Below are 15,009 nucleotides of genomic sequence, written 5' to 3' on the forward strand. Positions count from 1 at the left end.
GACAATTCTGAGACACAGTATCAGTAGAATCTACTAGTGTTTCATATGAGCAGTAGTAAGGAGATACCTATTTTTAGAACATTAATGCCAGTGAATAAAGCTATCCTGACAGCTTTGAAAACCTCCCTCATACAGTAAACAGGCAAAATGAAAGACAAGCAGCGAAGTGACTCACCCCAGTTAGTAGAAGCCTACCTAGAAGGTTTATAGAGATGATCTTGTTATCATCCGCAGTATTTGGCATCTTTGCTAAAATTCAGGATTAGTCGCAGTTGTGTGTTTTTATGAGTATGGGCACCTGCACTGTAAGAATTTAATTCAGGAGGATATTGTATACACTGTTCATTCCGAGTATCATGTAATCTGGAAGGTAGTCACAACATAAGTGACAACATTCAGCCACCACCTAGCTGGTTTGGATTTCAAGCAGTGAAGTGAGAAATCAAATTAGCAGTCCAGATCAGAAATCTTTAGCCTTTTTCCAAAATATTAATAGTTGCTGCAGTGACCTTTCTCCTTGTCTGCATTCACATATTCACTTGGATTAGCAGAAAGACAACTAAAACACAACTAAGATCATAAAATGAATCAAGAGAATCTGAAGTAACTGGAGGCATTAATTCAGGCCATTTATTTAAATATAATTAAACTGCTCAGTAGAAGTGGACATTCACTACTAAAGTAGCCTTAATTTGTTTTATCTTAATTTACTTCTCAAGCACATTGTGGCCACTTCCATCCTGAATACACATACCTGAAATCTTAACCAGATTTGAGTAATCCACTTTAACAATTGATTCAGATACATTCCCTTCAGTATTCATGTCTCCTGGGTAAATGGAATAAAGAAAAAAGGAATTTAAACTGATGAATGCATTTTAGCTGAAGAACAATTTGTTACTATTATTACAGAAGAGAGATTAAAAAAGCATTTTTCTCCGAATGAAACACTGGATGAGATTGTATAGCATATGCATTTTCTACATTTACAATAATACAGTGACAGCTATGGGTCTGAAGTCTCCTCTGTCAAGATGCTCTAACATGACAGTACTGTTATTACCTGAAAGACAAACACTGAGATGCATATTATTACCTATATGGGTGTAACACCTAAAATATTTTATCTACAACATTATCACTGGGAATTTGAGGGATGAAAAAAAAAAAGAGATTAAGTGATCTATCCATCAGCTAAGCAATAGTGACTTAATCAGGGACAGAATGTAGATTTGGTCCCGTTCCTAATTTTCACTAACAAGCTTCAGACTTCCCATAGCCATGTGTGAGCTGCCCTACAAAATGAAACTACCCCACAGGCTCTAGGTTTGCCATACCAACATTCTGTTTTAGGCATGGATAAACTGTGACTATTTAATCAGTAGTTACTTCTGAAGAGGGAGGAGAAATGGAGAAACAAAATACAATTACACCATTACAGACATGACTGCAGTGTGGCCCTATTTGCCTGTGCTTTTTAAACCCATGACACTGTGAATTGGTCTCCAATGCAAAAATCAGTTGTGTCAGAAGGGTACCCAACATGGCAGGGGACAGCAGGCTTATATCTCTAAGAGATACAGGCTACACAACAAGGAAGATGTATTCACATATCATCACTTACACTAAGGAACGCTAGTCAAGAGACCAGGATCATACTGTGTTAAGATTTGGTAAAGACAGAAAAACATCTCAGTGCACCTGATTCTGGTCATCTGTTTCAGCACAGAAAGACCGCAAAGTTTGCATCCAAACTGCAGAGATCACTGGAAAGGCACCACTGTTGAAATGTATTTGTCCTTGCACAAAGCTGCAGATACTCAGAAAGGACAGATCAAAGGCTAGCATTAAGGAGATAATAAATAAGAAGTCACAATACCAGGTAATACATGTCCTCGTGTGAAATACATTGTTAAACGTTGTAAATTAAATAATGTAATCTCTCACCCCATTGTATGTGTCACCTGGCAAGTTTTTTAAGAGAAAAATCAGGCAGAGAGTAAAGTGACCTGCCCATAGGTATACAGTTACCCTAAAAAGCAGGAGTATTTGAGGCACGTTTACTTGGAAAGAAGAGACTTTATTGCTGCAATTTCGTAAGGCACAATTGCTCTCCACAGACATTTGTCTTTCGCAAGTCCTTCACTGAAAAAGCTATTTGTTAATAGCAGCTAGAAGTACACCTTCATGAAGAGAAAAAGTGACTGATAAAATACTTATAAAAAATGCTTAATATTTTGGACATTAAAAAAAATCCCTGAAATAACTTTGGACATTTTAGCAAGAGTTTGAAGAGGTGCTCCTCTGGAGTCATGTAAGCCACAAGGAAATGATACAAATACAAAAGGAGAGTAAATTCCTCTTTTGCCCCACACATTGACACCTGCAATTCAGGAGTGGCTTCATGCCACAGAGCTGAAATTCAAATCAAAGCTGTTGCTAAGATCTCCAGTGCTGAAATCCAACCATAACAGAAACTTACTTCATGAACCAGAAAAAAACAGTCTCTGTGAGAGTTTTTCTTCTATTTCAAGGCAAACATTTGGAGTGAGGTAAGAATTTACAATCTCAACTTCCACTGCAATTTTCAAATCAATCTCTTACAAAGATGGGTCAGTGCTGCCTTGTCCTCTTGAGAAAAATCTCATGCATATAGTCCCAAAATCTTCCCTGATGTGTCTCATTGCGATGAATCATAGCAGTGAGGGCCTCACCCTGATCAAGGCTTTGCCAGTAATCCTGCAGCCACATCTCTTTCCAACTGAAACAAAAAAAGAGACACAACCATAAACCACTAAAACCCCTCAGATTACTCTGCAGCTGAAGCAGCGCTGAAGACATTTTTTTTCTTTCACCTAAGAGGAAAACAAGCCCAGAGATGGTCATAACGAAGTATTCTGTTACTGTGCCATTGCACTGCAAGTCATTTAAAGAAACCCGCTGTGAAAATTCTCTACCGAAAATGCAAGATCATCATTAGCTTTACAACATTCTAGAAATATCAGCATGTGACTACAGAGTTAACCAAAGACACTCAATTATTAATTGTGGAGAATAAAACCTTCTATTAACATAAAATCTAGCACAGAGTCCTTACATGATTTTGAGAGTCGCCTTCCATAGATAGTATGCATATAACAGCCTAAGAATCAAGTTTTTCTTTTCTTCTCTTCCTCCCCCCTCAACAATAAACCATTTAACAATTAGGGAATGTCAGCTACTGACAGCTACTCATTGCAAACTCTGGTTATACATGGCAGAGACAAAAAATGATTATATCCTTCCACCCTAACTCTGTATCTCCAAACTAGATGGTTGAGTATAGGCTCTCTCTTTTTCAATGCAGACATTCTCAAACTTCATAGCACAGACTGCATCACTGCAACTTCCAACAATTCCAATTTGTGATCATGTGGACTACTTCTCTCATTTGTGTTATATCAAGGTACCTTTCTAAAGTAGACAGCAGGCAATGTAAAAGCTTCCCTGGTACAATTTCTCCAGACTCATCGTATGTCTACGAACAGGGGAAAAGTAACATAGTGTGGTTCAGTAAGATATGGAAACTTCCGTGTGATGCAACGATGGCTTGGATTATGGAGTAACTGTTCAAAACTCCTTGCTGACAACCAATGCACAGAATGATGGGAGTACCAGAGCTTGTAAGTGGCATAGGCACCCATGCGGTGCCTTCAAAAGTACTTCTCTACTGCCATCTGCTGCTCCAGCAAAAGGCCAGCCATGAAAAAGTAGAGAACGCTTACAGAGTGGGACACTGAATAATGTTACAAGCTAAAACCACATTTTGTTACGAAGACTGAGAAAAGGTTTCAGTTGGCCATTTATGAAAGCATTCAAACATACGACAAAGTAGGTCCCCACACTTAGAAAATTCTTCATATTCTTTTTTGTGGATGGATAACGTAATAAAAACTTTCTTAGTTCCGGGTTAGCATACTTGAAATGATGGATTCATTTTCAACACACTGTTCCTACTAACACTTTAACACTCCTAAGCATTCAATTCCTTAGTTCAGGAAATTATTAACAAGGCTGTAAACTGATATAAACTGAGAGCATACTGACAGCCTCCTTCTGCGTGAGATCTTACCAGTATTTTCAAAAAGTCATTAATTTAGTACTACAGTGGGACTGACATCAGAACATTGAAATCTTTGGTGATAGCTATGAACACAGGCAAGATCTGCTGTGGCTGAGGGTTTATATTTATAAAGGCTGTCTGATGGCTTTCAGAAAGTGAATTGTATGCACTTGAGTAAATGCCTAAAAAGACAGAAATTGTTGCAAGTAATGCAAAGAAAGATGACAAACCTGAGGGATCCAAACATGTTACACTAGAATACACTACAAAAGGCACACACATTGTTCATGAACTGCAAGAACCCTTCCTTCTAGCAACTGCAACTTCAAGCAAACACTGTTAGTCGAAAAATTCAAGGTTTGGGAACCCAAACACTGACGTGTTTTGGGCCAAGGCATGTATAAATACTAAGTAGACCATGCAAACACACCTCTATTCTGCCTGTCAGAAGTGGTTGCCTGAGGGTTAGTGTGGGTAGTTCCCTGCTGACAGACTTCTGTGCAGCTCACACTAGAGATGGCTAACATGGGGCTATGGGCCTGGGAGATTTGAACAACACCAGCAATCCTCATGCGCAAAGGAGCTAAGAAGCTACTTACTCTCTGTCCTGTGTGGTCCCTCTCTCTAAATAAATGGGATGGTGTCCTTCAAACACAAGCCAGAATTTTGTCACAGAAATCAACAAAAAGTTTTGTAAAGTATTCTGGGTAAGCCTAACTTCTGCTCTGAAGTCAAGAGGAGTTAAACAAGCCTGCACTCAACAGTGCCAACCCCATTCTTAATGCAGTACTTTGTAAGGAGGCACAGAGCTTCTTGCACCCAAGGGCTATCAAGTGCTTTACCATCATTGTACTGAACAACATCCTTCTTTCAAACAAAGAAGCAAAAAAAAAAAAACCAGACAAAGGATAAACACACTACCCAAGGCCACAGAGCATTTTAACAGAGTATTATGGGTGTCTCACGCTCCTCATTCAACAGCTAACAAATACCACCAGCTAAGCCAGCTTCATACACAAAATTAGCAGAACTACCATACTATCCACACGATATAATATAAAGTGTCACTGGAGATGTATTAAGAGATCCTTTAAGTACAAAGCATTGTTAACAGTTATGGCTACTATTATTTGAAGCTTCTTTTTTCTTCAAAAGGCACAGTCTTGGTACATTACCTGTCTCCTCCAGAGAGGTCTTCAACGTTTCCAAACCCAGGGGTGGGCATAGGACAGCCCATGTGCTTGAACTGAGCTATGCGAGGTCTGGGAGCTGGAATTTTCCCATGAGACTTTCTGTGTTCCTGCTCCTCTTTGACCCGGGTGTTCTCCCTGTCACAGATGAAACACTCAAAGCCATTCAGGTAATTGGGCAGAGTCATGTCATTCACCCCCCATTCCCGCCTCTCCAAGCTCTCTAGCAAGAACTGGTTTTTGATTCCACCATGGTTTTTATACTCTAGATACTTCAAATATTCCTCTCCATTCTTGTCCAGGAAGTCAAGATACTTTGCCAGCTCTTGGGGGCTGTCAAAGTCATCTATCAGAATAATGGAGAGGTTGTTTGGCATCCAGTCCCGCACAGCTGGGGAGCCTCGGTATACTGGGACAGCCCCCAGGTGCATTGGACGCCACAGCTTCTCTGTCATGTAGTCATCACATATGGCATTCTCCAAGGCCAGATGGAACTTGTACCTGGCGATAAAAGTCATAAACTCAGAATCTTCTGTGGTTGCTGTAGAAGTGTCTCTCAGTCGTTCACTGGGGAGCTCACGATTATGCAGGCATTTCCCATAGGAGTCAACCTAAAACAACAACAGACATCTTTACAAAGTGACTTGTTTGCCTGGAGCTTGTTGTCAGAGCTTGTATTTCTTGTAAAATTCCTAACTTTGATCAGTTCCTAGCTTCTTTAGTTTAGCTTTGCTTTCACTCCAAGTTCTTTCCCTTGTGACTATACCTGTAGTCCCAGTTCTAACAATTTTAGCAGAAACTGAGGGCTCAGTTTCAAAAGCAGCATAAACAATGCTACAGATTGAGGGGCAGGGGGAATGTGCAGAAAGGAAGATGGTACCCAAAAACTTATTTATTAGTGGCTACATCTGGAACTCGGAGGTAAGGATGGGCATTCAGCTCCCTTTGAGTTAATTTAGAAGTGATCTACTTAACAGAGACGCAGCACTTTTCCAAACGGTTACTACACACAGCTCCTGCCAGTCTGAGCAGGCTGGCAAAAATGTTTCATTTGTCAGATGGAGGAAAATTGATGCAGGGAACTAAAAGGATACTGTCTAAAACTGAAAGCCCATACACTCGATCTGGAATCTGCCTCAAACTTTGACAATACAGTCGTATTTTAAACGTTCTTTTGTCTTTGCTTCACTACTGAGTAAATGATAAACTTGCACAATGAATGAATCACGACCAATAGAAACAGCAGAAATGGCAAGGAAACAGATGTTTTAGATAAACACTAAAACCTGATTTTATTTGTATTTCTAATCTACTGTCCTTCAGAATTTTTAAGAAGAAGAAAGCATTAATTTTTTTTTTTTTTTTGCTTGACAGAATCATTATCTCAGTTTATGAAGCTACTCTGTTAGCTGTGCCAGTGCAATACGGACCACCACGGAAACAACACGGCCCTACACCACTTCTCAAGCAGCAGATACTCAAAACATCTTTTTACTGAACACCTGTACTTTCAAAAGGGAGCAAGGCTTGCAAACAACCAGCCTTCATGCAGGCTAACTTAAAGGTCCAGAGATTTCAGTAACTCCTGGCACTTGGTCCACTAATCCATTCAGGCTTAGCCCAACCTGTGACTGATCCCAAGTCTGACCAACTCCACAACTAACAGCTACCATCAGGCCTACCTACTGGCATGTGATGTAGTCTAGATCACGCTTTGGGAAGGAATACAACTAGTTTTTCTGTCCGGCTTGTAGTCGGCATGCATCCCCGTTACGATTCGTGCCTTGGCTAAAAGCAAAGACAAACAAACCCCATTAAGACGAGGAGGTGGAAGGAGGGAGGGAGGGGGGCAGCCAGGCGGACCCATCTCCTACAGCAACCCCACGCCACAGCTTCCCCGTGCATCCCGCCTACCTGGATGTACTTCATGAGCTCCCGCACGTAGCGGTCCCGGTCCGAGGGGACATCGCAGTGGGACTGCATGTACAGCACCGGGGCATAGCCCTTCTGCCGCCACGCGTCCTTCTCGGCCAGGGTCACCGCCGGGCCCCGCAGGTACCCCACGCCGGGCAGCCACTGCAGCGTCAGGGGATAGTCCGACTCCCGGCGGAACGTGGCTGTGTAGTTGAAGAGCTGGATACCCGGCGAGTGCGAGAGGACGTAGTTGTTCATGGGGGACTCCTCGTGGAAGAGCGCCCAGGTCTGGTGGGGCAGGCGGGGCAGCGGCGCCTCGTAGGCCCTGAAGTCGGTGCCGTAGAAGATGAGGGCCTTGGTGCGGCGGTGTCGGGCCACCCGCCGGCTGCGGGTGACGAGGCAGGAGCCTCGCGGGCAGTCGATGCGCTCCGTGTCGCCGGGGAAGTGTGGGAAGAGGCTCCCGCTCCACCACAGCAGGATGGGCAGCACCTTGTTGCTCCGCGTGTCGTTGTTGCCGGGGCCGCGGTAGGACGCGGCGGCCACGAAGGCCGCGCCCGGCGGGACAGCATCCTGCGCCCACCCCTCCGCCCCGCACGGTACAGCCGCCGCCGCCGCCTCCTCCTCCGCCGCCCCCGGCCCCTCTGCGGCGAGCGCGGCCCCCGCGCCCCAGGCCAACGCAAGCGTCACCCAGAGGCAAGCGGGGCCCCACCCCGGACGGAGGCCTGAGCTGCCACCACCCATCGCCGCCGCCCCGGGCCGGCACCGCTCGCCCCGCTACAGGAAGCGGCCGCAAGGGCCCCGCCTCGGAAGGCGCTCCGTCAGCTGCCGCAAGGGGCGCAAGAACCTGGGCAAGGCCGAGGAGGGGCTTCAGGAACGGGGCAGGGCGACGTGGCACGCTCTGCCCTCCGCGCAAGCTAAAGGCGGGAGGTAGGGCGTGCGACACGCTACACAGGACTGTCAGCGCTGCAGGACGGGCATAGTCTTACTTCCAGGTGCCTCTAACGCACCTGCAGCAGAGCCTGCCTGCACCTACAGGGAGACACCGGGGCGATTTTACTGAGGCAGAGCCTGCCGAGAGCAAATCCACGCGTAACGAGGCATCTTCAGTACAAAATTGGCCTTTCGATGGCGCAAGAAAAGTATACCGAGGGAGGGAATGCCTTCAAGTGATATTTTTTATCTATCTACCACTAGGTTTAATGCACTCTTGAAGCTGCTCTTCTGTGCCAGCCTTCAATAAACTGCTTTGGTATTAAAATATTCTGGAAATTGGTAATCTGCAAAACTGAGTTTAGGATACACTATAAAAATCTAGCAGAAGCATACTAGAATTACCACTCAGTTATGGAATTGCTAAAAGCTTCAGATTCATTCCTTGAGAGGTAACTTAAGCCCAAGCACAGTACTTGGCTGATAATTCATAACACAGGACATCAGTATGAACACAAGCAAAGTATTCTCTAGCTGTGTAAGGAACAGGTTAAAACATGGGAACGTTTTTGCTTTCTTTTAAAAAGTTAGGTCTTTTCACTGCTAAACCATGATCCAGATGCATACCCCAGTCAGCACATAGGCACCACCCCCATGCCATCCGCACCAGCTCCTCCTCTTACATCCCGACAGAACGCTAACAGACATGGGCTCTGCAAGGCAACTTCCACATCCCTTGGAAGGGGTGCTGCCACAAAGATGCCTACAATTTACTCCACATAATTAACATACAAGATGCATAAGGACCATCATCATAGTAAATTAGCTCAGTAGCAGATTCTGGACATAATGTATATCCTTGTAGGAGGAAAACCTTACACATATGCTACAGCAAACTATGTAGGACATGGAACTGTTGGAACAAGTCCAGAGGAGGGTCACGAGGATGATCAGGGGACTGGAGCACCTCCTGTATGAAGACAGGCTGAGAAAGTTGGGGCTGTTCAGCCTGGAGAAGAGAAGGCTGCATGGAGACCTCATAGCAGCCTTCCAGTATCTGAAGGAGGGCTATAGGGATGCTGGGGATGGACTGGGCATTAGGGACTGTAGTGACAGGACAAGGGGTAACAGGTTAAAACTTAAACAGGGGAAGTTTAGATTGGATAAAAGGAAGAAATTGTTTCCTGTTAGGGTGGTGAGGCACTGGAATGGGTTGCCCAGGGAGGTTGTGAATGCTCCATCCCTGGCGGTGTTCAAGGCCAGGTTGGACGAAGCCTTGGGTGACATGGTTTAGTGTGAGGTGTCCCTGCCCGTGGCAGGGGGTTGGAACTTGATGATCTTAAGGTCCTTTCCAACCCTGACTATTCTATGTAGTTTTGGAGATTTAGTAACGATTGTCTTGTGCTTTCATACAGATTGTTGTAAGGGTATCAGCAAATTGTACAACAGCAGTGTTCTAGGCTACAGTCAAGTTACAGCGCCAGTTCACTCAGAACATTATTTTGGCAGTTAGCACCTGCCACCCCCCAGAAAAAACAGACACCAAACAAACAAACAAAAAAAACAACAAACCACAAATGAAAAAAAAAACCTCAAACCAAACCCCAAACCCCACCCCGCTTCCCTGCTATCTTAAGTCTGAAACAGGAGCTCCAGTTCTCCAACACACACATAAGAATACCTCCCAAAGTAGACCAAAAAGCCCCTAGTGAAACTCAAGCCGTTTCTCTCTCCCTTAGAGAAAAGGGAAATCTCTTTGCAAAATGAAAGCTCAGAAGGGACAAAAAGTTAAAACCCAGTCACATCTAAGCAAAGTAACACTGAGATTAAGCAGCACCTTTTGTCTGCTGACTCAACTGTTGAGTTTCTTACCAAAAAAACCTGAACTTGGTCAGCAGACGATCAACTGTAAAGGATCCATCAGCTGGACTTCAGCCCTTCCCACTTCCTCCCTCCCGCAAAATACAGGGTTTGGAAAAATAAGCAGTGTTTATTTACTAACAATGACATAAAATACATCTTAATATATTTTTATTTCTTTACAAATTAAAAGATGCATTGGAAAAACAAGTGAAGAAAATGAAAGGTTCATTTATCATTTCATTTCCACCCCCACACCCCCCAGTATTAATACTAGAAATTAGTATTTGTGGAAGTCTGTGGTTGCTGTGCCTTATATTCCTGTGAAGTTCTTTTTCCCCCTCTGGTTAAAAATCCTCTAGATTTTTTGGTTGGAGGCAGTACGTGGAGTAAAAAGTCAGCCACATTCATACAAAAACGCTGAAGGTTCTGTCAACTACATCTTGAAAGAGTTTCTCCATTACAAGTTTCATATTCCCCTTTCTGTGTAGTGATGGGAGGGAAGACAAACTAGCAGCATTAGAAATAAAATGGATTCATACGCATGCTACAAGGATAGGGAACTAAAACCACAGGCAGGTATTTTTCTCACCTTAACAAGGACTTTTCTCTGAAATAGCAACCCCAGATAGTATGTTCTCTAATCCACTCACATTCTTCCTTCCACTTTTAGTGCTATTTGTAGCTTAAACTCCTGGGTATTGTAAGAATGCTTGTTAAGCGTTCAAGCCAAAATATACAAGCCCTCTTTCTAAATGAATAAACAAAGCCCTTATAATTCTGAATTTGATTTACACCCACTCCCTCATCGCAGGATCTTCTCTTCCACCCTTGCAGGATGGAGAAGCAGAGTGGCCTAAGTGGATGGATTAATCTGTCTGAGGTATTTTAGTTAAACAAACAGGCTTATAAAAAGGTTTTGTGCAAGCTGATCAGTAGATAGAATGGGGGAGGGTACAAACATCTGGTAATGAAACTCTTCACTATGGCCCAGATGCTTTCAATAACCGTAATCAGGTACTTGTAATACCTACTACAGTACAGTCTAAGTCTCAGGGGGTTTTATCTCCTTCCTTGTATTCCAGGGTACAAAGCAGTTTCAAATTTGCATCAGTATAAATAAAATTCCTACTTGTTTGCTATGATTCACAATAATATGGTTGAAAATGGCCACTTCCTTATCATCCAGTTCCTACACAGCCCCACATCACCTTGTTAAAAGCATTTTCTGCTTACAGTTAAGAGGTTTTGTTCCCACCACCATCTGATTAGACAGGTAAGCTCTGGAGGAGAGGCCATGGAACATGGATTGAGTAGAACATTACAGAGCCGTGCAATGAGAAGGACAGGAGACACCACACATGCCAACAGGAAGCACCAGCTCTACCCCTACACTGCTCAGAAGCTTTTGATTGTTGCTCACTGAACTACTATTCCATTACAGATCGGCACAGCAACTTATAGCATGGGGAAGATTGTGGAAAGAAATTTGCCCTGTTGCCTCCTGGGTTACTGCTCATTTCCTTTTTCATGGCTTTCTGGTTCAGCCAGCCACATGATATATCTGTGCTCTGCAACTTCATGTTTCCCTCTTAAGAGGAGACACAAAATGTTTGGCTGCTCCAGCTCCCATCACCTGACCTGCCTCTCATCCTCCCCACCTGCATCCCCTCCACACTCGGAGCATGCACACACGCCCATACAAACACACAGCAACTACCAGAAGTTTTGAAGAGTTATCGCTTTTTCACCCAGTGTTGAATCATGTACAGTGAACTGAAAAAACCTACATTCATTACGACAGGGTTAGCGAGCATGGGGAGGGGGGTGAACTCCTGCCAAGCACAGGAAACAATTTAGATGCAAGTAAAAGACCTGGTATTAAAGGCCTTTTGCTTCTTTTTAGCCCTCACCAAGAAAATTTGTCATCTCTCATATGGGACTGGGAGAGGTTGAAAGGATTTCTGCTTATGCAATGTGTATTAAAAATTATGGAATTGTACAGATTTCTATGCTGTCCTTTTTGAGGGCGCTGGACCATCTGATCAGGTCATTAGTGGAGACCGAAATGTCACTGCCGAGTTCCAGCACCACTCCCTCCTCTAGCTCAGTAGTTGCCGAATCTCCTTATGCATGTGACACAGGAAGTCCACATATGAAGCCCCCCCACTCAGGCTCTTGTCCTCCACTAGAAAGTGTTTGAACAGCATTTCCAGCTTATCTTCTTGCTTCACAATTATTAACTACAAAAAAAAAACAAACAACCAAGAACAAAATGAACAGTGAGTAGTTAGCAGAATTAAGGTTCTTGATAAACAAGAGCAAAAATCCAAGTAGCTCAAAAATACAAAGACAGATAATCAGAATCACACAGTGTATATGGCTTATGTGCTTTGACTTCTATGACTAAACCGGGTTATAGTCTCAGTCCTTTCCAAATAGAAAGAAGACACCATGTATGTGGTTTGTGCAATGCTATAACAGGTCTGAAAAAAATTACCTTTAGAACTACGGAAAGCAGAGAACTCCAAAACTAGTAACTGTTTTAACTGGCTTTGTGGTGTTTTTTTTTGGTTTTTTTTGTTTGTTTGTTTTTTTTCCCCAGACCCTTGTAAACTCTATGTTTGGATCATATTTATGAGATCAGGAAGCGTAAGTTCAGCACTGCAGCATTGCCAGGCATCACCTGCTCTGTTAAAAGGGAAGGGGATTTAAAGCTACGAATGGAGGACAACATTTTTACCTTCATGTAGCGGGATCTCTGCATTTGAAGCATGTCAATAATAGATCGTACTTTCTTTGAAAAGGGATTTTCCAAGACAGGCAGGGTACTCTGGAATGCAAGATACCCAATCCCCATTAGTCACATAAAGTAGAGCAACATTGAACAAAACTCAGCAGTTTTGTCATATTACATAAGATATATCTACTCCCACTAACATACAATCTCTTTGACAACAACTGGTTTAAAGAGAATTTAACAGAATATCAGAATTAAAGGTAAATTACTTGTTCCATTTACATAGCAACTGTTCTCCTCACCATCACTGGAGATGTGTGGCTTGTCAAATAAAGCTAGGCAAGACTATGTCTGACATTCCCAGACTAGGGGCATTTCCACTAGTTTCCCACACCTGCGCTTCCTCTTGTTCCTAGTATGAAAAAATTTAACAGTTTTCTCCACTTGCTTTCTCACTGTTTCAAGTTTTGGGCAACACTCACAGATGCTAGTGCCTGCACTGCCATCCAACTCACCAGGCCATTGCTAATCTGACTGAAGGATGACACTCCAAAGAGGTTCTGGATCAAGCCTTGTTGCACGTTGACTCCCACCCAAACAAAGATGTTCAGCCCATTCTCCAGCAGGTATATATCACCCTTGGAAAGACGTTCTTCTGAGTTCCGGATTGCTGCTGGCAAGGAGTCACTGTCAACATCTGCTTTGGTCTGGTTTAGAATGAAATAAAAAAAAAAAATAAAAAAATCAAGGTTATAATACAAGAATATCTTACAAAGTCCTGAAAATTTCTGCCATAAAGACCCAAATGGTTTTCTCATTTCTAGGACTTGTAAGACTGCAATAGCTGTGACTGAAGTATCATGTTGCTTAGCTTAGTTTTCTTACTGAATGTGACATAGAAGCAGAGCAGAGACTCTTAGTCAGCAAAAGAGAACATAAGGCATCTGTAAAATTACTAGATCTAATATTGCTTCCTGGAGTAGGAATGTAATTAGTTCTTAGTGTTATTCCAGCAGCTATGGTAATGAAAAGCCAGAATAGTGCATGGAGTTGCTCTGCAATAATGAAAACTACTACATAAAGTTACAAGAAGCTTTAGGATTTTTAGGACTGTGAAAGGGTCAAAAGTGTCTTCTTTGCCACTAGTCATATGCTCACAGCTCAGGAAAAAAAAATCCCCCAGCAAATTCACAAGTTGCAGTAATGCATCTATCACTGAGTGGAATTAAGTACCCCAACAGATGGCAGATCCCAAATCTTTCTCAAATTGCTTTCACTTGATAAAATATAAATGCCAGTCCTTATGGAAAGTCAAGAAAACAGCAAGTCTAAAGCGGCAAGAACATACTGAATTACTCACCAGGGGCAAAAGCCTAGGATAAAAGAAAACATTTGTTTCAGCCACATCCATGGATGTGACTAACTGACGAATGTAAGCACGGTCATCTGTTGTGACCTCTAGACCAGGCTGAAGGACGTCGCTCTTCAACACGCAATTCAAGTACACAGGAAGCAGCTTCATGCATTCAGGAAGGATCAGCTACAAGTCACAAGCAGACAGAAGATGGTCAGCTGTCTTGCTGAATAAGCTTATGTCTGACAAAACGAGGCTTGCATGAACCAACAAAGTGTGGTACAGGTGTGAGGAGTGAAAGTTGACAATCTAATTATATCATGGACTTACAAAGGTAACTTAAAACTTTTCTATGGAGCAGGAAGTGCTTCCTGGGCTCCAGATAGATGTCCAATAAGCTATTCTCAACTACAGTTTTATTTGCAGTCTCTTTCTGAGTCTTCTCTTTGCAAGTTTCTGCTGAGCAAAGCAATTTTGAACAGGGTAAGTAGGAGGAAGAAGCTCTCATTACTTTTAATATCCAAGACTGTGATTTAAGTGAAAGCACTGGAGTTTACCTGGCCAGCAGAAGAGGGACTAGCACAGTTCTTTCTATAGCAAGCTAGGATCTGGGCACACTGGCTGATCAATGCATCTCGTACAGTCTTTACTGGACTACTCAGAACTCCACGATATGCTGCATAGAAAGAGGAAAGAGATGGATGGCTATCAAGTGATTGCTCATAAACAGTAAAAAAAGTGAACACTACTTCCACGAAGTAAATCTAAACAACTATTGTTTATGAAAGGGCAGTTAAAGAACTAAAACAGTCCAAAAATAAATACAAGGATTAATTTAGACAACTGTCAAGACAAACCTCTATTAAAATAAATTTAGACAAGAATTTGCATGAAAGATAAGCCCACATGCTCTATCTGT

General features: G+C 42.9%; 2 protein-coding genes across 4 annotated transcripts in view; both read right to left on the reverse strand.

Annotated features, from left to right (window-relative positions):
- Positions 1-2,059: 2,059 nt before the first annotated feature.
- On the reverse strand, positions 2,060-7,947 carry FUT11 (fucosyltransferase 11). The gene is made up of 3 exons (XM_057423758.1): positions 7,207-7,947; positions 5,278-5,903; positions 2,060-2,761 (listed from the first exon to the last, which is right to left on the reverse strand). Exons 1-3 carry the CDS (start codon positions 7,945-7,947, stop codon positions 2,614-2,616), a joined length of 1,515 nt encoding a protein of 504 aa, XP_057279741.1. The 3' UTR covers positions 2,060-2,613.
- Positions 7,948-10,150: 2,203 nt separating this feature from the next.
- The window catches only part of SEC24C (SEC24 homolog C, COPII coat complex component), a 37,580-nt gene continuing 32,721 nt past the window's right edge, over positions 10,151-15,009 (reverse strand). For all 3 annotated transcript variants that reach the window (XM_057423621.1, XM_057423623.1, XM_057423622.1), the window contains 5 exons: positions 14,648-14,766; positions 14,097-14,276; positions 13,252-13,443; positions 12,740-12,829; positions 10,151-12,239 (listed from right to left, as the gene is read on the reverse strand). In XM_057423621.1, coding sequence (XP_057279604.1) covers positions 12,099-12,239; positions 12,740-12,829; positions 13,252-13,443; positions 14,097-14,276; positions 14,648-14,766 — 722 coding nt within the window. In that variant the 3' untranslated portion in view covers positions 10,151-12,098. The remainder of the gene's footprint in view (positions 12,240-12,739; positions 12,830-13,251; positions 13,444-14,096; positions 14,277-14,647; positions 14,767-15,009) is intronic.

The sequence above is a fragment of the Pezoporus wallicus genome, unplaced genomic scaffold, assembly GCF_028554395.1.
Source record: "Pezoporus wallicus isolate ANWC-B61680 ecotype Strahan unplaced genomic scaffold, APGP_CSIRO_Pwel_v1 contig_1181, whole genome shotgun sequence".
In the NCBI taxonomy this organism is placed as follows: domain Eukaryota; kingdom Metazoa; phylum Chordata; class Aves; order Psittaciformes; family Psittacidae; genus Pezoporus; species Pezoporus wallicus.

Excerpts from the sequence above, each read along its gene's own strand:
- FUT11 (XM_057423758.1), bottom strand. The coding sequence starts at position 7,947 with ATGGGTGGTGGCAGCTCAGGCCTCCGTCCGGGGTGGGGCCCCGCTTGC. Across the intron at positions 5,904-7,206 it reads AGCTCATGAAGTACATCCAG|GTTGACTCCTATGGGAAATG; the intron begins GTAGGCGGGATG and ends TTGTTGTTTTAG. Across the intron at positions 2,762-5,277 it reads GACCTCTCTGGAGGAGACAG|TTGGAAAGAGATGTGGCTGC; the intron begins GTAATGTACCAA and ends TTTTTGTTTCAG.